The 25,861-nt window shown below is 47.7% G+C and overlaps 1 protein-coding gene across 2 annotated transcripts in view; it reads left to right on the plus strand.

Moving 5' to 3' along the window:
- The window catches only part of DHDDS (dehydrodolichyl diphosphate synthase subunit), a 33,784-nt gene extending 7,923 nt beyond the window's left edge, over window positions 1-25,861 (plus strand). The window contains exons 5-14 of one of the 2 annotated variants that reach the window (XM_015075131.3): window positions 1,446-1,562; window positions 2,480-2,581; window positions 8,715-8,829; window positions 10,811-10,918; window positions 18,332-21,955; window positions 22,961-23,005; window positions 23,203-23,232; window positions 23,596-23,646; window positions 24,479-24,574; window positions 25,013-25,861. In XM_015075131.3, the coding sequence (XP_014930617.2) occupies window positions 1,446-1,562; window positions 2,480-2,581; window positions 8,715-8,829; window positions 10,811-10,918; window positions 18,332-18,571 (682 nt within the window). In that variant the 3' untranslated portion in view covers window positions 18,572-21,955; window positions 22,961-23,005; window positions 23,203-23,232; ... (1 more) ...; window positions 24,479-24,574; window positions 25,013-25,861. The remainder of the gene's footprint in view (window positions 1-1,445; window positions 1,563-2,479; window positions 2,582-8,714; window positions 8,830-10,810; window positions 10,919-18,331; window positions 21,956-22,960; window positions 23,006-23,202; window positions 23,233-23,595; window positions 23,647-24,478; window positions 24,575-25,012) is intronic. The other variant, XM_027059980.2, reaches the window with a different exon arrangement.

Genomic DNA, 25,861 nt, shown 5'->3' on the forward strand with positions numbered 1-25,861 from the left:
GTCTGTGTCTGAGAACGAGCATTTTCACATACTTTATCTTACTCAGCACAAGCCAGTGTGGAGAGTATGGCAGGGATGGTTATCACCGCCCCCCCAGTTCAAGGGGTAGGGGAAACTGAGGTTCAGAGAGGCTAATTGGTTATACAAGGTCTGCTTGTAAGTGCTGGCTCTAGGCCTGAATCTATCTGTTTTCATTCTGGTTTTGCTTTGATCTGAGTATACATTTGTCTACCGTGGCCGCTTCAGTGGATTCTCAAAAATAGGTGGTTAGATCTTGCTTCACCCTCGAAGAAAAGTGATGAGGGTTATAGAGTGGATAAGCTGTTAAGGTGTGGCCTTGCACTCTGGATCAGGGTTCTCCAGGACGTGCCTGATACCCCACCTTACAGTATACTTCTTGCTATTAAGTTCCCATTTTCCAAACGCTAGTCATTGAGTTTCTCCATAGCATCCCCAGGTGAGGGAAGCTGGTTGGGTAACTGAATTCATGCTCACTGTGCAGAGTTTGGGAATTACGGTATGGAGGCAGTGAAATGCCATGGTGAAGAGGACAGGCCCTGGAACCAGACTCCCTAGGTTCAAATTCAGCTTTCCACCCACCAGCTGTCTGGGGTTGAGCAAATAACCTAACCTCCCTGTGCCTCAGTTTCCTCATCAATAAAAGGGGAATGATAGTGGTCTCTGCCTCAAAGGTTGATGTAAGGGTGGGATGTGTTGATCCGTGTGAAGCACTTAGACCAACATCTGGCACTTAGTAAACATAAACTTAATGTTAGATGTTGCTGTTATTAACATATTTCACCAGAAGGTACAGAAGTAATGAATAATACAGCTCCTCCCCTTGAGTTTATTCTCCTGTCAAAATGGGACTAAGTACATAAAATGCAACTTGCCCACAAGGACACATGAAGCGGTGTAACGTGTGGTAAAGAATTTGGGTTCGGGTTCCCAAATCAGACAGACCTGGGTTTCTCTTCCAATTATTTTTTTAAGTTTATTTATATTTGTTTTGAGAGAGAGGGGCTGGGGGGAGAGAGAGACTCCCAAGCAGGCTCCTCACTGTCAGCGCAGAGCCTGACGCGGGGCTCGGATTCACAAAATGGGAGATTATGACCTGAGCCGAAATGGAGTCAGACGCTTAACCGACTGAGCCACCTGGGCACCCCAGACAGACTCAGTTCTTTCTGATACCGCGCTTGATGGCCGTTTGACCTTGGGCAGTCTCTGACTATCGTGCCTGAGCCTCAGTTTCCTGCTGGAGAATGGGGAATGTGCTGAACTCCTGTCAGAGTCGTGGAGGGGATGCAGTGAAATACTGCACAGAATACTGCATAGAACAGTGCTTGACACACACAGGAAAGCACTTAGAAACCGGGAGGTGAGTGTCATCAGTTTTCCAGCTCCACAGGCTCTCTGTTCCAACCCCGCCTCCTTTTCCTGACCAGGGACAAACTGCAGAAGCATGGGGTGTGCATCCGGGTCCTGGGCGATCTGCATTTGTTGCCCTTGGATCTCCAGGAGCTGATTGCACAGGCGGTACAGGCCACCAAGAACTACAACAAGTAAGTATTCAGATTTCCCCTGAGGGACCTGTATCAATCTTGGACTCCCTGCTAGCTTTAAGGAGACGTGCTGGGTCTTTCTGGGTGTGCATTTGGTACAAGAGGCAAAGAGGGGTTTGAGATGCTTAGAGACTTCCTGCATCTGCTGCACAGCCCAGAGATGGTCCTTAATACCACGTTAAATGTGCACATACTTACAGTTTTTCATTCTCTTCCTTCATGTATCTATCCCCCCGCAAGATATACATATACGTGTATGTTTACATATGCACATGTACATAATAATAATTATTATTTTATTTGTCAGAGGACAGGGCAGAAATGAGGGCTATAGGGTGGATGAGCTGTGGATATGGCCTTGAGCTCTGGATCAGGGTTCTTGAGGACCGGCCCGGACTTGCCAGGACCTGATACCCCACCTTTGTCTACACTGTATCTCTGTCTCTGAAGACAGATCCTTGAAGAAATTTTTTTCCTGTTCCACTCCTTTAACCCATGAATAGGTTGATATTGGGAGGTCACGCAGGTGCAGAGGCAAAGAGAGTTCAATAATCCAGACTTCATTATGTGTGCCTTTGGATTATAATATGTGTTTGGCAGTGGATTAGTTTGCATGAGATTTGCCTCGTATTCTACTTTGCTTGTGCTAATATCACAGTAGATTATATCCTCTGAAAGCTGGTTGGCAGTAGGAGGGAGGCTCGTATGTGTCATTTAGTGTTCACCTTGTTACAAAACTAATGACATGGTCATTCTAAGAAAACTTGGAAAACACAATTCATCATCTCACCTTTCAGTGATAGCCATGATTGCCATTTGGTATTTTTTGCTCTTGTGGGGAAGCAGTGCCCTGCAAGCAGTGACTCCAGTCCTTAGTCCCTGTCCTCTGCTAAATTATTCTCCTCTTCCTTTCTCAGGTGTTTCCTCAATGTCTGCTTTGCATACACGTCCCGTCATGAGATCAGTAATGCTGTGAGAGAGATGGCCTGGGGAGTGGAGCAAGGCCTGCTGGACCCCAGGTACCCTTAGTTGTTTAGCGTGGTAACTGGTAGGGAAACCAGGCGTGTACTTCCCGCACCATGTACTTGGGCCAGGAGTCAAATCGGGGATACATGTGGACAGATTTGGGGCATGATTCCCCTGCCCCCCTGCCCCCCCCCCCCCCCGCCATAGAGTTTAGGATTGGCTTGTTATAGCCCACTTCAGAATTTCTGTGTTCACCAAACACTAAGAAGCCCCAGAAAAATGGTATAATGGATAGCACGTCCGAGACATTCACTAAAAAATGATGTTCTTACACCTGAAGCTAATATAACAGTGTGTTTACTGGAATTAAAAAAAAAAAAAAAAATAGGCCTCCATGGGGCGCCTGGCTGGCTGACTTCGTAGAGCATGAGACTCTTGATCTCAGGGTCATGAGTTCAAGCCCCACATGGGTGTAGATATTACTTAAAAATAAAATCTTTAGAAAAAAAAAAAAAGAAGAAAAGAAGAAAAAGATGTCCTCCTGGCCCTTTGGCAGTGTTTTTCCTAGAATGATTTTTCAGGAACACAGCTTGTTGGGGGGTATAGTCCTTAGGTCTCTTCATATTACAGTTTCACGCAAGACTCAGGTATTTTTCGAAAAGAAAATTGTTCCTTATAAATAACATGTGAGATCTTAATTTCTAGAGCTGGAAGTCATCTAGCCACTTGGTCCCTCTCATGTTATTATTAGTGTAACCTTTGGTAATAATATTAATAAACTGATAAGAGCAAGAATAAAATAACAGCAGAAAGAACCCAGGCAGTGTGTAATGTGCTGTATTTCATTCAGTCATTAATCCCCTGTGTGAGAGCTTTGAGTGTTTGACTCCATTTTATAGATGAGAAAACTGAGCCGAGCATTAGAGTGACCTTCCCCCAGGCTAGTCTGCCGGTCAGCGCCAGAGGTGACTCCTTTCTAATGCTGTCTGATTCCAGAGTTCTTGTCCTTTACCTCTAGCATCTGGGATCTTGGGACCCAGGAATTTTTTGGATTCCCTTCTTGGGAATAATTTGATTTACCTGGGAAACTTAATTAAAAATCAAAAAGTTGCTCAGGGAGAATAGAATTAGAAGAAAAGGAGATAGGGTTTTTGTGGGGGCTTTTTGGTGTTTTTCTGTTTCTTGGTTTTTTTTTTAAATGTTTGTTTGCTTGTTTTGAGCAAGAGAGAGAGAGAGAATGAATGTGTGCAAGAGAGCAGGGAAGGGGCAGAGAGAGCAGGAGAGAGAGAATCCCAAGCAGGATCTGCACTGTCAAGCACAGAGCCCGACTCAGGGCTTGATCTCATGAACCCATGAGATCATGACTTGAGCAAAAATCAAGTCAGGCACTTAATAGACTGAGCCACCCAGGCGCCCCATAAGGAGACAGATTTTAACATTATTCTATAAATCCTTTTCCTTTCCAACAGCTGGGTGGTCTTTCTGTGCCACATAGTTCATTCATTCAATCAGTCATTTATTCACTCAACAAACATTTTAAAAGTGCCACATAAAGGCCGAGCACATTGTTGTACAGAGGGAGTACAGTGGTAAGAATAAAAATACATATTTCCTGTTCTCAAGGAACAGGAACTGTTCCTCTGGTAAAGGAAACAGACAATAATCTATTTTGCACATTCATATACAATTATAATGTGATAAATGCTATGAGCATTGGCGTATAGTACAAAAAGAATTTATAGCAAGAGGAATAGACCTGGTAGGAAAGGCTTTGCCAAGGAAATAAGTCACGAAAGAAGGAAGGAAAAGCAGTAACTGGGGACAGAAGAGGTAATGTGAGGAGTTTGTCAGTTGCAGAAAGGCTGTTAGAATAATTCGGGTATAGATTACCCAGAATGGAACTGGGGGTGGGGGGGGGGTGGAGGAGGAAGAGGAGGAGGAGGAAGAGGTCGAATCGACTGCATGAAGTGTTACAGATAAAATCGAGAGGCCTTAATGGACCGGGTCTGGGGAAAGGATGTGTTATGAGTGACTGCAGGGTTTTTGACTTCTGGAACAGTGCAGAGTGGTGCCCTTCCTGTGCCACAGACCCCTGAGGGCAGATCCAGTATGAGGAGGAAGGTCAGGAGTGTGATTTGGGATATATGGTAGATGTAGAACATAGCTCTCAGATCGACAGTTGTGAGGAGGGATGGGGACTGGACATATCAGTGTGGAGGTCATCTGTGAGCAGTTGGTAACCGAAGCAAAGAGGGCATGAGTACATTGAGGAGAGTCTAGAGTGAGAAGGAGAGAGGGCTGAGAATGCAGTTTCAAGAAACTCTAAGCTCTGCTGTCTGGGTAGAGGAGAATGAGCCTTGAGGAGAAAAGAAGATGAGCCGCCAGAAAGGCAGGAAGAAAACCAGGCAGTCAGTATTACGGAAGCCAAGAGAAGAGGGAATTGGTTGGTGCAGGTTGGGAGGGTGGGAGCATTGGTGGGAGCAACAGGGTCGAATCCTACAGGATTCCTACAGGTCAATTAGGTCGTGGATTGAAAATGAACTGTTGGGGGGAAAAAATGAAAATGCTGGTTAAGTTGGCAGAGGGCAGGCAGGAAGATGAGATCTGTAAGAAGAAGGATGTGTGAGTAGATGCACGCTTCTTGACTTGTGGGGTGATTTCAAAGTTGTTCACAGTATTATTGTGTTTTATAGTGAATGTTTCATTTAAAGAGACAAATGTTGGGGCACCTGGGTGTCTCAGTCAGTTAAGCATCCGACTCTTGGTTTTGGCTCAGGTCATGATCTCATAGTTCGTGAGTTCAAACCCCACTTTGGACTTTGTGCTGACAGCGCAGAGCCTGCTTGGGATTTTCTCTCTCTTTCTCTCTCTTCCCCTCCCCTGCTCGCTTGCATAGTCTCTCTCTCTCTCTCTCTCTCTCTCTCTCTCTCTCTCTCTCAAAATAAATAAACTTAAAAAATAAATAAGGAGACAAACGTTTACGCTGCAAAGAAAGAATGCTATTTAGCAAGTAGATTTGTATGTGTTCATGCCCCGAACTAGAGCCTGATCTTGCCTCCTAGTTCAGTGTATTGATACTCAGAACACATTGCTATAATCGCTGACCTTTATCTTCTTCTTCTTGCTCCGTAAGTTTTCCCGTATTTGTTTTCTTTGCCCTGCATGGCTTAGTAACTTACCTACATGGGATTAGTCAAGCAGACATGGCATGGGCTGGGCAGGGTCACCAGGGTAAGGAGGCTACAACCTTAGAAAGCTTGGTGTTCTACTCACACTGGGCCGATCAGAGCCCCGGTACACACATACTTTTATAAAGGCCATACATGTTCAGAGATTTGCAAACTACTGGATATATAAAGGTGAAAATTTAGATCTTCCAGGATCCCACCCCAATGTTCCTGGCAATACTTTGATTTTAAATATGTCTTTCTAGCTCTTCCTGTATGCTTAAGTATTTGTGTGTGAGTTTAATCAACGGAGTTGATTTTTCCCATCAAACTGTGACAATGTCTACTACTTGTGAGGGGTTCTGGGGTGTTTGCAGGTACGTCGTAAAAAAAAAAAAAAAGTTATTTTTAGTCTCTACTTTTAAAAATTTGTTTGATTTAAGTTTATTTACTTATTATTGAGAGAGACAGGAAGTGCACAAGCTGAGGAGGGGCAGAGAGCGAGGAAGACCCAGAATCCAAAGCAGGCTCCAGGCTCTGAGCTGTCAGCACAGGCCCCGACGCGGGGCTCGAACTCCCCAGCTGTGAGATCATGACCTGAGCTGAAGTAAGAGGCTTAACTGACAGAGCCACCCAGGCGCCCGTCAAAAACTTTTTTAGCCTATAAGCTCCTCACATTCCGAAAACCAGCATGTATTTATTTCTGAGATCTGTTTTCAGTGATTCATTCATTCATTTATTCAAACACATATGGAGTCTCTGTCCCAAGAGGGTCCTATGCTAGAAGAGCAAGAATACAGAGATGAGTGTGTCAAGGGGCTTGCCCTCAAGCAGCTCCACAGTGTGGTTCGTGTATACAAATGAGTAATCCACGGTGCTGTGTACCACAGTAATGGATGCACAAAAGTAGTGATCAGCTATGGTTGGAGGTTAAGCCAGAGTCATCTTTTTAAAACACAAATCTAGTAATGACATAAGTATTTATAACCAAAGAAATCACACTGAACACTTTGCAACCCGAATCATGCTTTGTTCACTTGATGTTGTAATATGAGCCCTTTTCCATGCCTGTTTGTTTTTTTAATGTTTATTTTTGAGAGGGATAGAGCATGAGCGGGGGAGGGGCAGAGGGAGAGGGAGACACAGAATCCCAAGAGGCTCCAGGCTCTGAGCTGTCAGCACAGAACTCGACGCGGGGCTTGAACCTACAAGCCATGAGATCATGACCTGAGCCTAAGCTGGTCACTTAACTGACTAAGCCACCCAGGCGCCCCACGTGCCTCATGTTTTCAATAATTTTTCAAGTTGTTTTTAATGGCCGCAGAATATATCTTGCTTTAATTTACTTAATCATTCTAGTTGTTGGTTATGTAGGATGTTTTTAATTTCTCCTTATTACAAATAAGGCTCCAACGAAATCTATAAACTTAACTCTTGTCAGCATTTTAGATGGCTTCTTCCAGATTTGGGTCTGGATGTGTCCATTTCGCCTTATTCTTGTCAAGCTTTTTTTTTTTTTTTAATGTGAACTGCTCTAATTTTATAGGTCAAAGTTGGTATTTTACTTTATTTAGTAGAGATGACTTCTCGGGGAACCTGGCTAGCTCAGTCAGTTGAGCATGTGACTTGGGGTCGTGGGCTTGAGCCCCACATTGAGTCTAGAGATCACTTTTTAAAAAAATGTATTTCATTTCATTTGACCCTTAAAACAACCTATAAGTAGGTAGGACAGATTTGCCCATTTCAAAGATAAGGGAGTCGAGAAATTACATGGATTATACAGCGTCTCAAATTTCTTAATTAGAGGATTAAGACCATGCTGCTAAGACAGGACTATCAGATTATCAGGGAAATCTGAATTAGAGCCCTTCGTTTTGCAAGTCATAAGTGAGTATCGTTTCCCATATGATGTTACCAAAAAAAAAAAAAAAGCTCCCTCTGATTTGCCGCACTCTCTCTGAGAGATGAAATGACTTACCCAAAGGCACACTGCTGGTAGGTGTAGAGTTTTGTTTTACATACTCCTCCCAGATCTCTCTTTTTCACCCTGCTCCTGGAAGAATCTTCCCACTAAGAATTTTTACTTGCTAGACCCTTCCCAAGATACAAGTCTTACCACTTAGAGATTCCAAATTCTGCCTCTTGGTGCTTGGCAAGGACCAGTAAACAGTGTTCTTGGACCCAGCAGACACCAGCCTTGCAAATACCCTCTTTCCGTAGTGGCGGTCCCCATTCTGTCTCCATTCCATCACCTTTCTAAATGTCTGTCTGCTTGAGAAAGTAGCTCTTAACAAACACAGGAGGGGTGGGCGTATTGCTGTTCTTTTAAACCCTGAGTAGTGTGGATTTTTTGCAGTGTTTCAGGGCCCATATGACTTAAAAGTTTTAAAAGATGTTCTTTATAATAAATTCCAACAATAACAAAAGTATATAAAGATAGTCTTTCCTTCTTATCCAACCTTCCAGAAGTGATCACTATTAATAATATGGTGTGTGTCTTTCTAAACTTTTTCTTTGTAGATACGTAGATTCATATATGTGAGTATTTGAGTGTGTGCATATGTTTTCTGCATTGTGTATTTTCTGAGGCTTGCTTTTTTCAACGTTAGATCTGAGACATCTTTCCCAATCAGTGCATTTAGATTCATACTTATTAAAAATAGTTGTGTTAGTATTGCATCAAATTGCAGGATCAGATATGTGCATTTTAAAAAACAAGACGTTTTAAGTGAAGGACGTAGTCTCATAGGTGCATCCGATTTTAGGCCTGTAGTGAAATAACCTTGAGCAAGTTATTTATTTTTTCTTAGCCTCAGTTTCCCTATCTATAAAATGAAGATAGAAATACGTTGTGTAGTTGTGAGGATTCAAATCATGCATTCATTTGGATGTTAGGGTCCTTCTGCTTGTATTGGCTAATGGTGTTCTATAAACTGGGAAGCCTTTAGTATGAGTTCACCACGAGAATAATCCAGAAAGAGATGTGTGCTTATCTTTGTCTCTTCCTCACTCACCTTAGTGATATTTCTGAGTCTCTGCTTGATAAGTGCCTCTATACCAACCACTCCCCTCACCCTGACATCTTGATCCGGACTTCTGGGGAAGTGAGGCTCAGCGACTTCTTGCTCTGGCAGGTAAGTCGTTTGCAACCACCTTTGTGTTTATGTCAGCCTGAAAGCCATGACTGTGCCCACAGGGCGGATTAAGTGGGGCTCATCCCCACCCCAAGCTGTGCTAATACCAGAGAACCGGGATTGTGGGGTTGGGGGAATCTGGAGAAGTGTATCCAGACTGTGCCTGGGAACATTTGCTGTCCCTTCCTCATCTGTCCCTGGCTTTGCCAGCCTGGGTGGTTCTTGCTGTCTAAAGTGCCTAGAGGAAAATCAAGGCTATCCAGCTGTGGTGCAGACCTCACTTGTGCCCCTGTTCAAAGCACTGGACTTCTGCCCTGTCCCTGAGCATAAGCTGCTGCCCTGGCAATCTAGCAGTTACTTCAGCGCCTCTGAGCTGGAACCTTGCGTTGGGTTCGAGCAGTTACTCATCTGTCTCCTTCAGACTAATGTCCGCGTCTATGCAAGCACAGTCCACAAGGAATATAAACTCTATGCAGACTCTTTCTTAGGGGCCTGCTGTTGCCTCTCAGCTCCATTACCCCAGTGTAAGTGGTCCCCCTAAAGCTCACAGCCGAATCAGTTTGCGTTTGCTAGAAAATCCCCGTCATCTGTTAACTTGGCCCCTAAGTGGCACATGACTGTAGGAAGTCCTTGTTCAAGGAGAGGTCGGAGGGACTCCACTTAGAAGCAAGTTCCAGAAATTTTAATGGACTATAGTCTTAAATGATTTAGCTACTGAAGATACTTTCAGCCTTTGGCTATATTGAAAGAAAGCATGTGCAGCTTACGTTTCTGTGGTCTACTCTGCTGGTCAGATCATGTCTGGAAAGTTTACTTCTGGGCACTGAGTTTTAAAAGACTACTTTGGTAAACTGGAGGACTTAACAGAGCCTGTCAACCTGGATGCCAAGGAATCTGGAACTCATGTCATATATAAGGAATGAGTGAAGGATAGTGGTCTGAAAAAGGGAGGCATGGTGACAGTTTATTCCCTCGGAAAAAAATAGAGTTCCTCCTTTGTGCTGGGAATATGGCAATGGCCACGTCAGAAATAATCCCTGCTGTCTTCAAATTTATAGTTGGCAAAGGCAAACTGAGCAAGTCATTACAACCTTGAGGACAAATAACAGGCAGCTATAATCTAGCCTTCAAATATTTGAAAGAATGTCGCTTTGAAGAAGAAACAAACTTGTTCCAGAGTAAAGACCGGAGACCTTGGTAGAAGTTCCAAGGAAGGTGACATTGGTTTTGCATAACAAGCTGTCTGACAACTCAAGTTGTCCCTCTTGAGGCACTGAATTCCTCACTACTGAGAGGATCAAGCAGTGGCTGTCAAGATGTTCCAAAAGGGATTCGTATATCAGTGATTATTATTAAAGTTCACCCAGCTCTGTAGTCTGTTTTACGTACATGATCTCGTTTAAGTTTCACAGTACTGTAAAAACCAGGTATTCTTATTACCCAGTCTTACAGTCAAGGAGACTGAGGCCCAGAGAGGTTAAGTAACTTGCCTCAGGTCAAATGGATGGTAAATGGTGGAGCTAGGATCCAAAGCCGGGCAGTCTGGCCCCAGAGCCCGTGATCTTAACCACTGTGCCCTGCTCTGCTACTTAAAAATAACAACAGCAGCTACCATTTGTTCGTTGCTGACTTTTATCAGACAACATGTCTCCCAGATGACCTCTAAGGGCCAAGAGCCAATAACATAATCCAGATGTTATTTCATCGTCCTAAAATTGGCTCTTAGAAAAATCCTGGTGGGAATGTTGATCTAGTCTTGCTTTAGTTCTGCCTCGCCGCGGGCAGGTGCCTCAGATGACCCCTCCCCACGAGTGAGGTAAATTGGGGCTGGCAGCGGAGGCAGCGGCAGCTCAAGGTGCCTGTGTCAGCTCATCTCCGGGCTCCTGGGTCATGCTCAGCCCGCTCCTTTGGAAGCCTGACCCAGAGGGTGTTCCAGCAACCTGCTACTAAACTATACTGTCTTCCTTCCCCCGCTTACCAGACCTCCCACTCCTGCTTGGTGTTCCAACCCGTTCTGTGGCCGGAATACACATTTTGGAACCTCTGTGAGGCCCTCCTGCAGTACCAGATGAACCATAGCATGCTCCAGGTAAGAGCTCAGGGCTGGTCTGACTGGATGTGAGAGAAGAAAAGGTTAGCATTGATTGACCACCTACTACTTACACAAGGCACTTGCTACTAAGCATGTTAGTGATGATAGTAGCTACAACTTATTTACTGTGGTCAGGCACTGTGAACATTTTATAGGTACCATCTTGTTGAATGCCCCCAAGATCCCAATGACGTAAGTATTATCAGCCCCACTCGTGCAAGTGAATACATCGAAATTATTTTGTTAAGGACACATAACCAATAAGAGACGGAACTGGGGTTCAACTTACACATCTTTAGTCTCTTTGCCACAGAAACCCAGGAAAGGCTTCTCGGTGAGCTTGTCCGTTATTTCCTGACGGTATTAAGCTAATCAAAGATTATAGAAGTGGGAGTATGCGAGATTCAAGCCTCTTCCAGAAGGGATTAAGGACAAGATAGCACTGTCTTTCTATTATACAAAATTGTGTTCTGCCAAGAGTTGAAGTTCAGCTTTGATCACCAGATCTTGAAACAGGTTTTGTTCGGAGGCAGAGTCGCCGGCATCTGATGAGCATTCTTAATAATCATAATGGGAGTGTGTGTGATGATGGCAGCTAACTTTGAGGGTCTCCTGAGGCACTTCCTTGTTTTCGCGGAAGTTTTCTCATTGAACCCTTCCAGCAATCCCACAGGTTTGGTGTCTTCATTTTCCAAGTATGGAAAGAGAGGGGCAGAGTAACTGTCTCCAGGCCACAGATTTTGGAACCCTTAGCTGGTGCTGGTGCTTGAGTCTAGAGAGATAATGGCCAGGAGGAAACAATGATGTTAAGTTAAGGCTTCTTAATCCTCTTGGAGAATCTGATGAAAACCGTAGACCATCTCCCTAGAAAAGTTGCATAGATCACACCCAACATGTGGCATTTTGCGTAGGATCCTACCTATCACTGAAACACTTAGTTCACATAACCCCTAGAACCTGTCCGTGAATCCCAAGTCCAGAATTCCTGGAATAAGTCCATCAAACCATGAAGCTTTGGTCATATGCTTCGTCAATTTTCTCAGAATATGAGGAATTGAAAGAGGAAGTTCTGTTGAAGTAAAGGGAAAAACAACAGTCTCAATTATCCACCCTCAGTGGGGAAGGAGTATCAGAATTTTCTACATGGCCAAAGCTCCTTTAAGAACCAAAACTTTTGTCTATCCTTTTTCTTTTGTTCTATCCTTTTTTGATGGGAAACTTTCTGAAATGTGTCTTGTACATAATACTTGACACCTATATACCAGGCCCTTGCTAACGATGATGATGATTAGAATAATCACATTCTAGTGATGCTAATAATGATAATGGCAACTGCCGTCTTGAAGCACTTCCTTGGACAGCGATGCCCTTGAAGGGGGGACTGTTTGCCCAAGCTAGATGGTCCCCAAATACTTGGCTTTGGGATTTCTTGTATGCTTTTGTACATCTTCCATCTCCTTTTTTTTTTTACCAGTCAAGAAGCTAATTTTGGCAGCATCCCACCTTCTCTTCCTAGTTACTGATTTAAATCCGCTATAGGCAAGGAAACCAGTCAGTCAAGCTTGTTAGAAATATGTCTATGAAGTAAGAGTAAACGGTCTCTGAAGCCCAGAGAATTCTTGGTGCCTGAGCTTTTGTGTATGGGTATTCTTATCTCTGGTTTGGCTGTTGAGAAGCCTTTTATAGTAATTTCGGGTTTCTGAGATGCTTTCCCACATGGCTGTCAGAGGACTCAATTTCATTCATTGCATTCTTCTCTAGTGCCTAGTATAAGTCAGGTACTAGAGAGTCCCTACCTTCGTGGAGCTTATAATCTTACTTGAGGAAGATAATAACCTAGTCAACAAATATGTAAGATTATTTCAGATTGTGATAAAGCCACAAAGAGAGTGGTGTGCTAGTAATGAAGAAAGCAAGAGATACTGAATGGAGCAGCCAAGGAAGTCCTTTCTGAGGAGGTGGTTTTTATGCCATAATATAAAAGACGAGAAGTAGCCAAACGTGTGAAAACCTGGGGGTAAGGAATTATTCTCTGCAAAAGGAACAGCAGTGCGAGGATACGGAGGTTATCAAGTTTGGGTCGCGGAAGAACAGACAGGCCAGCATGCGTGAGAGAGAAGGGTGTGGGGCAGGCTGGGAGGGAGTCAGGCCTCTGGTTATATAGAGCCTGTGGGCAATGGCACCACATCTGAAGAATTTCGATCAAAGGACTGACAGGATCTGATTTACATTTTGCAAAAATCACTCAGGATTTTCAGGGAGGCAGGAGTCAATGACCAAGCTCCTACAGTAGTCCAGGTGAGAGAATGTGCTTCGAGGCGGGGGGTGGGGGTGGGGGGGGAGTGATGTAGGGAGGGGGAGGGCTGAGTAGACCGAGATGGGGAAAAGAAATGTGAAAACAGAAACAAATGAAAGTAACTCTAAGTCAAAAATAGAACCCATAGAGAAAATAATTCAAGTTACCCAAACATAGCTCTCTACCGTACATCTTTAGGGGGATGTATTCTAAGGATAGTACAAACCAAAAGGAAATTTAAACATTATTTAAGAGGTTTTTGTTAGTGATCATGTTGATGATGTAAGTCTGAAACTCTTACGTATCCTGGAGGATAAAACAAATGAGTACAAATATGAATGTTACCAGGAACCAAGACATTTAGGCTTTGGCCTGGGCAGCTGGGGGGGACAGTTCTGCTGTTTTCTGGGGTGAGGGGGGACATGTCCGAGGACGACTATTAAGAGTTCTGTCATATACCTGTGAATCATAACCGCAAACATTTATTGAGTTCTTACCACGTCAGGCATCCTTGACATAGATTCTATGTAGTAGAAGAAGGTAAGATACTAACGTTACTGGTGAAGTTTTTAAAGTGAGGAAACCAAAGTTCTAGCAGAAGTACTGACTGTCTTGACTCTTTAGCAGCCCCTTTGGGGATCCTGGCCAGGCTTTCTCTACCCAGGAGTCCTCAGAGCTCTGTTCCTAGAAATCTTAGCACCTCAGCAGAAGCTGAGGGTAGATTCCAAACTAACAACATCCTCGCCAGTCTGGCCTCAGACCAGGTTGCTGATCTTTCCAGTGTCTCCCTTCTGTGTACCCTGTATTGTGTGACCAAACTGGATTCTTCTTCCCGGTTCCTTGTTCAGTTTTCCGCCTCCATGTCTGTGCTCCCGTCCCATCTCCCAAATTCCCACTGTTAAAATCTGAGCCGCCGAAGCTCTAAGCCCAGCACGGTGTGTCTTTCTTCCTGCAGGAAGCCAGGGCAGAGGGCAGGAAAGTGGCTTCTAGACCTAGAGCAGCTCACTGGGATGAGCGTACCTGGTGCGTGTTAAGGGACGCAGGGACTCAGCTACAAGTTGTTTGGGGCCAGACCTTGGTATCTGAGGGGACCTTGGCAGTCTCCAGGTTATCCCCCATCGGCCCTAGAGAATGGGGGCTGGCAGAAGGAGCAAATCTTGATTCAGATGCAGTAGGACAGGGAAAACATCAGCAGGGGAGGGGGGCTGGCAGTGCAGAGCCTCTGATCCTCAGTTACAAGCTGCATGGTTGGAAGGTCCATAAGGGGTCACTGAAGTGTTTGTTTCACCTAGTCTGTAAGAATGGTGTTGCAGAAGATACATGTTCCCACTAAACTTCCTTTTTTTTGTTTTAAGTTTATTCATTTTTGAAAGGGGGAAGGGGCAGAGGGAGAAGGAAGCACAGAAATCTGAAGCAGGCTCCAGGCTCTGAGCTGTCAGCACAGAGCCCGATATGGGGCTTGAACCCACGAACCACAAGATCATGACCTGAGCCAAAGTTGGATGCTTAACCAACTGAGCCACCCAGGCATCCCTTCCACTGAACTTCCTTTGATGCATTTGTCAGAGATTAAACACAAGGCTGAATCAGTCAACTATTTTATTTCTATTTCTATTTTATTTTATTTTATTTTATTTACTCAGGTAGTCACTATCTTCTTCTTAGGAAAAGTTAAAAGCTTGAACTATCGTCTCAGGCATTCCTGTCTTTGAATCATGGCGCTGCCTACTAGTTCTGTGACTGACTGTCACCCTTCAGAGTATCATTTTCCTCCTCTGTAAAACGAGAGGAGTAATGTTAATAATAATACCTGCCTCACTGGTTTGTGATAGGGTTCAGTAAGCTAATACACCTAAAGTACTGAGAGCAGAGCTGGAAAGGAGTTCCTTTTCAGAGAACGGTGGCCAACATCATTCCCCACGTGTGTCTCCGAGCTCTTCATCAGAGTTCTCCTGTCTCCAGAAAAGCCATAGACTCAGGGCACCCTGCTCATCCTGTCCCTGGTACAGTTCCCTAGGCAGGGAGCCCCTGGGGGTGCTTCAGTATATTGTATTTCTGGCAGGGGTAGCTGTCTCAGGCAGCCCTCAGTAATGCATCCCCCGTGCTACTGACCTGGGCATGTTGACTGCGGCAAGTGAGGACTTATGGGAGGACTTGTCATTGGCTAATGAATGTTTTGAAACCAAATGCCTGCAGCCCAGGCCCAGGCAATGTAGTGGAGGACTGAAGGATTTATGTGCTGGGGGGCTATTACATCTTGTTCCCTCACTCTGCTGAGGAGAAAACAAGAGCAGAGAGGCTTAATGCCCAGGAGAGATTTAGATGAATAGGTTAGAACCCCATTTCTCAAAGCAAGCTCCATGGAGCTCTTGCACCAAGACCGCATAAGGTCTGTACAAAAAGTCTCTAAGGAAATTATTAATGCCCTGACTGGCCATTATACAGGGACAGTGGGCAGTACGGTCAGGGAGAGAGAAATTGACTATTAGGACTTCTTGATCCTGGATTTTCTGACACTGAGTACCTGAGAAGACTTAGAACACCTCTGAATTGTGCAGGTAGATCCAGAGCATTTGGAGGCTGGACAGACAGGCATCCATATGCAGGCCGCTGGTTCTCCACTCCACCCCTAGAAAGTGCAGCTTATCCAGAGGCACAACACACGTTTCCCATAGACCTCTCAAGAAGCTCCCGTAATGGAGAAACCAATAGAGGGAACTTTATCCCTCTGTGTAACCTAGGCCAAGTCCCTCCCCACTTTGGCCTCAGTGTCCTTGTCTGTACAGTGGGGAGGTGGGACAGAATGTCTTAAGGATCTCCCCTGGCTGTGTCATCTTAACAGTGAATCACTGATTCCTGGCAGTTAGGGGCCAGGCTCTCCCTTGACTGCAGTCTCTTCCTTCCCAGCGCTCAGTCTGGAGCTTGCGTTCAGAAGAAGCCTGTGCCTCACACTGACTTTGCACACAGCATGTTTTCCTCCCTCTGTGGCCGGGTACTCCCCTCCTTTCTGGCCTGCCAGAACTTACCTACTTAGCTCTGGCTGCGAGCAGTGATAATGGAAGAGCAGCTAACCATCAATGCCAGCCGTGGGTCAGGTGTTCATTTCCTCATCCTTCCTCAGATTGCCCATTGTGCAGAGGACTCACTCTGGCCTGGTCAAGCTCTTCAATCCATTCCGTGTGTCTTTGCCACTATTCTCACTGACCGATGCCCAACCCCCCCCCCCGGCCCCTGCGCCCCGGCACCATGCACCCCACCTTTACCCAAATCCTCCGCGTTGGTTCATGTCCAGCTCAGATTCTGTCTGTCCATGAGGCGTCACTGTTCCTTGACCTCCATCAGCCACAGTGTCTCTCTTTGAGCTACATCGCCCTTTTTCTTGCTTCTCTGATGACCCTTACACATTCTACCTAGTATTATGGGACTTTGTATATAGATCTGTGTCCTCATCGGCCCACAGGCACGTGGATTGCTGAGACCGTATCTTGTACGTCACACACTAGTAAGGTCCTGTATGCAGGACCCAGGTTTCCTCCTGACCAAGGCCAGGAAGAAGCCCTTCCAGCAAGACGGGAGGCATTCACAGCGACTTCTCAAACCCATTTTAGTCTTTGTAGCTCCACGTGTGAGTTCGTCACCCTAACAGAAGAGTACCCTTGGATGCCTGGGTTCATGCAGGACCCTAGGGAGGGATTTTCCAGAATTTCCACTTGTCATCTTTATTCATGCAGTAAATCTTTATTGCTGAGAGACTCTAGCAAATCACTTCTCCACTCTGAACTTCCAGGTCCATCTCCAGCAGATAAAAAGTAGCTCCCGTGTGAGGGTCAAGTGCTTGTGCACATGTAAGATATTCTTTAAAGGGGGAAGACAGAGCAATCCAGGTTTACTGGCTGAGCAGGACACAGACAGGTACACAAATACTGTAATACAAGGTAGACTGTGGTAAGGGTCATCAGGGTATGAAATGCCAGGTCAGCAGCAAAGTCTAGTTTCTCACACATGGAATAGGTCTGGCAGAAGGAGCTCTGGTGCAAAGGCGCTGCGGCTGGTTAGGACAGCAGGAGCAGAGCCCATCAGTGAGGCACAGCAAGGCCTTGGTTCTGCTCCAAAGAGATTTTCCCCTCTCCGGGAGCATCTCCCCTGCCGTCCGGGGATCATATGGTCGGCCGATTAAGTATTTCACAAGTACAGGGCACCCAAGTGCCGGAGAGGAAAAGCCACACAGTCTCTGCCTTTTAGGAGTTTGTCTGAAGATACATAAACATATGAGAAATGCTGCCACGATCACCTGTGTGAGAGTTGGTTCCAGGAGTCCAGGGTGCTCTGCCGAGCCTTCAAGTGCTGAGTTTCTAACAAAAAAAATGGACTATGGACACTAAAACCTATTCTACTAGGCAGAAAACAGCAAGTGGCTTAAGAGAGCTGAACCCGTTTCCCACAGTGTTGATAGGAGGATCATTTGCTGTAAGAGTCAGGCCAGTCTCTATACAGGAGGTAAGTTTGGAGCCAAACTCTGAAAAACAGCTTAGGGAGCTGGGAGGACGGCACCTTTAGAGTGACCTGGGAAGCCAAAGGAAATGACCCAGCGGACCTGCCCCAGGCAGGAATAGAGCCTTCCCAGCAGCAGAGAATAGACAATAACTTGTGAAATTGCTGTTTCTGTTTGAGAGCCTGCTAATATGCTAGAGAGGGTTTTGCATATATTATCGCTAATCCTTAAAACTCTTCAAGGTAGGCACATCCCCCACTTTATAGATGAAGAAATGAGGTTAGGAGAGGATTTGCCCAAAGCCACAAAGCTAGTTTGTGGGGGAACCAGAAGTCAGACTCATATTTGCCTGGTTCCCTTCCAAGTGTGAACCTGAGAAGAATTTCAGGAAATACAGAGGCTCCCACCCAAAACAAACCAAGATGGACCCAGAACCCCAACTGCCGTGCTTATACATCATGGGCACCACCTCTGCACACCTACTCCCAAGCTTTTCCAAATCTGGTACAAACTCCCCATTGTTCCACTTAGCTTGGCCCGCCTGGTGCCCCACCCCCTACCTCCTGCATCCCAGTTCACTCACACCTAAAAAATGATCTCCCAATCCCTGCTTTTCCTCTAGCAGAAGGCCCGAGACATGTATGCAGAGGAGCGGAAGAGGCAGCAGCTGGAGAGGGACCAGGCCGCAGTGACAGAGCAGCTGCTGCAAGAGGGGCTCCAGGCCAGTGGGGACGCCCAGCTCCGACGGACACGCTTGCACAAACTCTCAGCCAGACGGGAAGAGCGGGTCCAAGGCTTCCTGCAGGCCTTGGAACTCAAGCGGGCTGACTGGCTGGCACGTCTGGGCACTGCATCAGCCTGAGCGGGGCTGGCCTCCTGCCACTTTGCCCTGCCCTCTGCCTCCAGGGCCCCACTCCCCTTTCTTTTCTTGGTGAAAGGCACCTCCTTCCTAAGGATGAACTGTGTTTCCTTTACTTTGCAAGGGAGCCCCAGAGGCCAGGTCTGCTGGCCAGAGATACACCTTTTGGGCCGCCCGGGACAGTGGCCCCTGGGGAGGACTGAGGGGATGGCCTCCCACAAGTACACTAAACCCAGCTCTGGTCACCTGTAGCTTTGGAGAGCAGGGAGCCCCAGTTCTTCGCTGCCCTCTCCTTCTGCCTCTGCCACCTCTACCACCTCTACCTGTGTTCTAGATGCATTTCACTTTTCCACCAGCACATCCTTCAACATAACAGAATTTCAGGGAGGAGGTCTCCCCAGAACCCTGGCCCTTTACCCATCCATCTTAGCCTTCCACCCGACTTTCACAAAAGATTTGGCCCCACCTTGGATCTGCTGGTAAATAGCTAATAGGCAGCCAGCGTTATTTGGGCAAGGGAGGGGAGGGAGAGACAGAAAATTTGCCCATCTGCTGCTCCTCCCCCTGGGCTCTCCACCTGGGATTTGCTATTGAATCTCTACCCCCTCCCACCACACAGTGCTGATTGCTCACTGAAAGGCTCAGCGCCCCCAATGGCGCGCAGAAGCCAGGCGGGTGATTACAATCCAATTACCTATTGTCGACTCAGCCCACACAAGCTTTTCTCCTCCTCTTGCAGGGCACGGGGCCAGGCTCCACGCCCCTGTGCGTCCAGCCCCCTTCATGGCCACAGGGTAACAGGAGGGCCTCTAGGCCCTGGTGAATCTAATCCACCACAGGCCTCCTTCCCCGGAACACCTCACAGGACCCGGAGCAAAGGAACAAGCACTTCCCCCAATTGACTGACGCCTGTCCTCACCATCCCAGACTCTGCTTCCCACCGCCTCAGCCTTTGAGGCTTCTCTGTTTTGGACCTGGCCCCTTAAGTCCCCCCAAGACGATTTATCCTCCGCATGGCAGAGTCTCAGCTTGTTAGGGCCAGGGCTGCCCAGCAGGGAGAAGGCCAAGTCAAGGGCTGTGTCCTCTCCCTGCCAGGCCTTGCTTCGGAGCTGCTGAGAGGATTAGTGCCTTTGAAGAGCTGTCTGCCTGAGCAACTCTGCTTCAGGTGCCTGGAGCAGCAAGCACCAGCCTTTAACACCGACCAAACACCACTCCGTTTAGCCTTCCCATTTCACTTTCTGCGAACTGTTTCCCCAGCACCTCCCTCTAGGGGAGAGGTGGGGTCTTGCAAGCAGTGCTCAGAGCATAGTCTTTAACCCCCCACTGCCCTGTATTCCAGTCTCCTCTTCCCCTTCCTGTGCCAGTATACCTGGCACAAGAGACCCCTTGGCCATCATCCCTGCTCCCAGAATCGAACAAATGCCAGACACTGCGATTGAGAAGCCAATCAATGCACCCTTTGGCAAGGCCCCCACACACACCTGGCATTCCCCACAACCAATCCCTGGCACAGGGTTCCCAGAGAGCAGGTGCTGTACATTTTCCAGCTTTACAATGGGGCTGTTGACAGCCTTAATTAGGGAGGCATGAATTATGCGGCTATAATGCAGAGCCCTACAATTAAGGCGGGAATGAGGGGCTGGAGGCAACAAACGGAATCTGCCCAGTGAGCGTGGCTATTGAGTCCTGTCTCCGTTCTGTGTCTGACTTGCCCCAATATGAATGGGGTACAGATGATTAACGGAGCTGGTATCTCTTTGGCCTGAGGTCCTGTATTCTGAGAAAGATACACAGAGTGGGATGGGTAGGGGTGGAGGGATCACCACTGCCAAGGAGCAGGGGCTGCAAACAGTTGATATGAACTCATTGTGATTGTTTTCTACCGGTAGGATTTGTACAAACCGGCTCATCCTTTGCCTCAAGAAACTAAGTGGGACCTATTTAAATGTCTCACCTGTGAGCCAATCCCCCACTTGAGGATATTTATTGTGTTCTCGTGTTCTCCTGGGTTTCAAATAGAATTTTAAAAATTCTTAGATGTATAACTTGTTTAGAAATAGTACAGCAGAGGGAACACCTTGTTTTGCGGCTGCAATGGCCTGCCCTCTCGCAGGTGCGCTTGGCGACCTCCAGAATCCTCAGCTTTGGGGGCGCGTGGGGTGGGGGAGCCAGTGGTAGAGCCCTTTGCCATCGCAACACCTGTTCCTCTACTTGTTTCCTAATCCCCGGACTCTCTCCTCCACCCTCCTTGTCCTCGCGCAAGTGAGAGGAAGCCAGCCTGCCAGTGTGGAAGGAGGGATTTCGCCAGCTGCGTTTGCAGCGCCCAGGCTTGGTGGCCGCGTCGGGTGGGGGCAGCTGAGCTTGATGTCTCCAGAGCGGGTGGAGCATAGGGGGAGGGGAGTGCTGGTAGGCCTAGGCGGCTGCTTTCCGTCATTCTGTGGCGGGGTCTTGAGGTCCGCGAACACAGGGACCTAAGGGAGCCACCCGACAGGCTTCGGGGTGGGGGGGCTTCCTTGGCATTTGGGGAGGCGGCTGAGAAACGGGTGCTGAAAGGACAGCTCCTACCTGCCCCACTGCGCCCGAAAGGGACCTCGGCGTGTCAAGTCTCCCCCTCGGACCCCCACCCCACCTCGAGTGGACCGCCTTCCAGGTGAGGAGCACGAAGGGATTCCTTGGAGTGGCAGCTTGGAAGGATGCACGTCCGGCTGCGCCAAGCTGGCTTCCCCGCTCTTTCCCCACTTCAGCGTCAGCCTTGGCCCTGGGAATTGCAGCCTGTGCCTCCAAGCCGCGCGCTTCCTCCCGCCTCCGGCGGAGAAGGGTGGTGCGGCCAGGCCTCGAAAACCCTTCTTCTGGGGCCCCCAGCGGGAACAGGAAGGAAAACGGCCGAGATGCGCCCTAAGTGTCGCATGGCTTGGAGAAGTGGGTAGCTTGGTTGCATAAGGTGGAAGGAACTTGGTAGTTTGCAAGAGCCAGCTCTTGGCGGGAGCCGAAACGCAGAGCCCGCCGACTCGCACACACTCCCCCCCTCCTCGTTTATTGCCTTCGACGCGCGCCTCCCCCACTGCGCCCCCACCCCCTAGGCGCGCCGCCGTCTCGCGCGCCCTCCCCCCCCCGTACCCCCCTCCTCACTCCCTCCAGAGGAGGTGAGTTTAAACCCCGCCCACGTGACCCCAGCTGGGCCAATGAGCGGCGGCGGGAGGTGAAATCCGGTTCTAACCGGTCCGGGGCTCCCAGCGCTATAAAAACTTTATAAACCCCCCGGAGCCCGAGCAGTGTGAAGAAGAGGAGGCGAGAACGACCCCCGGACCGGCCAAAGCCCGCGCGCCGCTGCATCCCCGCGTCCAGCGCCTACGTCCCGCCGCCGTCGCCACCATGCCCAAGAGAAAGGTACGTGGCGCGAGGGCCCTCAGGCGCTGGGCCGCCACTGCCGCCGCCACCACCGCTGCTGCCGCCGCTGCCGCTTCCCCGGCTTTGGGGCGCGAGGATCGGCACCGGGCCGGGACAGGCTCAGGCGCCCTACACAGGAGCTCGAGACGGTGTCAGGCTGCCCCGGGCTAACCCTGCGCGGCTCGGCTGCCCGCGGGCGCCAGAGGCCATATTGGAGGAGCGGCGGCCGCGGCGGGAGGAGCCATGTTGGCGGCTGTTTATCCCACTCCCCTCGGGCTCGACGTGCCCGCCCCGCGCCCCCTCCCCCATCGCCATGCCCCCTCCCCTCCCCGCGGGCGGGCAATTCAAACCCGAAAGGGCGGGAAGGCGGCGCTCGGGTTTGGCGGGCGGGGGAGCGCGCTGCCGCCAAAAAACCGCCGCCGTGAGGGGGCGGGGCCCATGTCCCTTGGGGCGGGGCTTCGCAGTGTGGCCCCGCCTCCGCCCACGGCCCCGGCGCACGAGACTCGCGCCGGTGCGCGCCGCTGCCGCCCACGAGTTCCCCCGGCTGCGCGCGCCTCCAGTCTCCCGCCCTCGACGGCTGCTATGGTAACGGCGCCCGGGCCCCGCCTCCGGAGGGGTTTGTTTGCACCATCTGCAGCTGTTGCTTCTCCCTGGCGCGGCGGCGCGGGCCGCGCTGGTCCGCGCTTCTCGCTCCAGTTTAGCGCGCGCCGCCCGGGGCGGCTCGACGGAGACTCTGGGCAGGCTGGGGCCCGGGGACCCGCTGTCCCTGCGCTCTCTGGGCCACTTCGGGCGCGACGCTTACACAGAAGAGCAGTCCGCTCTCCGAGCACTTCGGGCATCGTCACGGGACTGGGGATGCTAAAACCGGAAGATTTGCGTGTCCTAGAGAAGTTGTGCGCAAGGCTTTCCCTTCAGTTCTTTCCCTTGGGATAATTAAGCTTAGTGAGTCCTTTAAGAATGGCCTCAGAAGCTACAACTTTCTTAGGTCTTGTTTGTTTTTTATAGGCTGAAGGGGATGCTAAAGGAGATAAAGCCAAGGTGAAGGATGAGGTAAGTCTTCGTCTCTCTTCTGGAGTCTTAACAAAGCCTTTGGGCTCCTTTGCTTAACCATACCCCTAGTGCTGAATTACCCTAAGCTCCCTCCGCTTCTGTCATCTAGAACAAACGGATTTTTTAATTTTAATAATTTTTCTTGAGTGGTTCAACTGCCCTATTTCTAATTTTTTTTATTTTCGTTATCTTAATAGCCACAGAGAAGATCTGCAAGGTTATCTGCTGTAAGTGTCTGCTGTTAAATTATCGTGTTTATCCCTGAAACTAAAAAAGTACTAAGAACAATCTCCTTTTGTGTCCCATGGGTTTGGGTCAGTGGCTGGTTGTGAATGATCCGCTCTATTGTGGACGCTCACCCATTTGATACATTTGCTGGTTCTGAAATGCTGATGGCTGTAGCGAGAGTGGGACACCTGCGTGTGTTAGTTAAGTGGGTTTCTGAAGACCGGATAGTCCAACTGAAAGCCAGCCTGAAAAACTTTACGAAATAAGAGAAACTTCTGTGCCAGTGGTACCGTGGTTTGGGGATGGGTTGTCTCTTTGGTCCACCATACTAATAGTGTCGTCTTCTTTTTCCAAAATAAAAGAAACCTGCTCCTCCAAAGCCAGAGCCCAAACCTAAAAAGGCCCCTGCAAAGGTGAGTGGAGCGGAGACACCAGATGCTTCTAGGTGTTGCAGAACGCAGTGCAGTTTCCCATGTTGCTGACCGGAGTACTGCTGTAGGACAGCGTCCCCTTTGGCACAGACCGGAGCTGTGAGAAAGTTAATTTAGACTGGGCATTAAAGTTATGTTGGGGGGCGGTCTCGGTGGCTCAGTCGGTTCAGCGCCTGACTCTTGATCTCGGCTCAGGTCACTATCTCACAGTCAGGAGATGGAGCCCCGTGTCAGGCTCTGCGCTGACAGTGTGGAGCCTGCTTGGGATTCTGTCTGTCTCTCTCTCCCCACTCTCCCCTTCTCGTGATCTCTTCCGCTCTCAAAATATTTTTTTTTAATAAAAAACGTTGGAATTGATCATTTTCACCAAGTGAGGTCTGTCCTTCAGTGTCTTAATTCAGCATCATGGTGACACCCCATTAATGGATCTTCTAAATTGTTTGGCTAGCTTGCCTTATTCCTGACATTTGTAATGTTTTCTAATCAAGACCTCTTATCAGAATAAAAATACGTAAACAAGAGTCAGGGAGAATGTCCTCCATTTAGAGGAAATTGTACATTTGAAACCCAAGTATTTTTATTTGCTTAGTTATCTTTTACATCCACATAAAGACACATATACTTAAAGATCACAATAAGTGATAGATAATTTGGCCTTCCCAGTGCGGAGGGGTTTATAGGGTGTGTGTGTGTGTGTGTGTTTTATCTTTTGATAAATAATCCTACTTCTTAACAGAACTTTACAGACAATACCCTGCTAATATGAAGTTAGAAGAAACTGCTTTTTTTTTTTTTTTCTCCCTCCCCTTTTTAGAAGGGAGAGAAGGTACCCAAAGGGAAAAAGGGGAAAGCTGATGCTGGCAAGGATGGGAATAACCCAGCAGAGAATGGAGATGCCAAAACAGACCAGGTATGACTGCCGTTTCACTTTTTGTTAAGTCCGCTCTGAATCTGTTAGTGATCCCAAAAGCTCTTATTGCCTTTCTTCTGTGTCTCTCACTTGAAGTATGCTTTTCAGTCCAGAGTTCGCTTGTGGTTTTTCTCTTAACTTAAAGTCTGGACTCTTAAAACCTTTGCGGTCCAATAAAGGGCACTGTAGTGTGAGATCCTTGTCCTAAGCTCCTGCTACACCGTAGAGTTTTCAAGCTGGGAATAAACTCCAGTCTTCTAATGTGCCCCCTTTCCCAATTTTACAGTAAGGTCCAGAAGGAAAGTTACCTACCAAGGTAACCAAGGATCTAGACCCCAAACTTGGGCCTGGGAGCAAAGTGATGCTAGGGATGGAATGTGAACGCAACTAGTTTTGCAATCTACAGGTGGTAATGTTGTATTAATCTTTTTCTTCCAGGCACAGAAAGCTGAAGGTGCCGGAGACGCCAAGTGAAGTGTGTGCATTTTTGATAACTGTGTACTTCTGGTGACTGTACAGTTTGAAATACTATTTTTTATCAAGTTTTATAAAAATGCAGAATTTTGTTTTACTTTTTTTTTAAGCTATGTTGTTAGCACACAGAACACTTCATTGTTGTTTTGGGGGAAGGGCATATGTCACTAATAGAATATCTCCGAAGCTAGATTGATTCAAGGGGAAAAACACCATTCCCTTCTAGTTCTGAGAAACTTCCTCTTGGTTCCCAGGAGGAGCAATTCCTTGATGTTGACACACATTAGCCACCTTGGCACAAACGCCTTGTAGGGTGGAAAATCTAAAATTCATTTTTTATGTCCTTTTCTCCCTCTGCCTTCAACATAGACTTGACTCCCTTACACCCAGAGACCTGTTGGAACCTGACCCCAAGAAATGGTTCCCAGTATGTCAGGCAATCTGGACTTTACAGTGTCACCATGGAGATGGCATCCCTCAAAAGAGTTCCTTTTTTAGCTTGTGGAGCTTCAGATTGATAATTCTGCCATTTTCATTTCATTTCCTGAAAGTCAGGGTCGGCTTGTGAAAAGTTGTTAAACAACATGCTAAATGTGAAATGTCAACCCTCACTCTAAACTTTCCCTGTTCAGAGCATCAAATGAAGATTTCATTGGGTTTTATAGTGGCTTTCTGATTTTGGTAGTCCATTGAAGAAGGGAGTTTGAAAGTTGTTGTATACTGTTAACGATTGTCTGCCCATGTCCTGCCTGAAATACCATGATTGTTTATGAAAAGTATCTTTAATAAAGCTGGATACAGTTTGGCTTGGAA

Source organism: Acinonyx jubatus, chromosome C1 (genome assembly GCF_027475565.1).
Source record: "Acinonyx jubatus isolate Ajub_Pintada_27869175 chromosome C1, VMU_Ajub_asm_v1.0, whole genome shotgun sequence".
NCBI classification, from domain to species: domain Eukaryota; kingdom Metazoa; phylum Chordata; class Mammalia; order Carnivora; family Felidae; genus Acinonyx; species Acinonyx jubatus.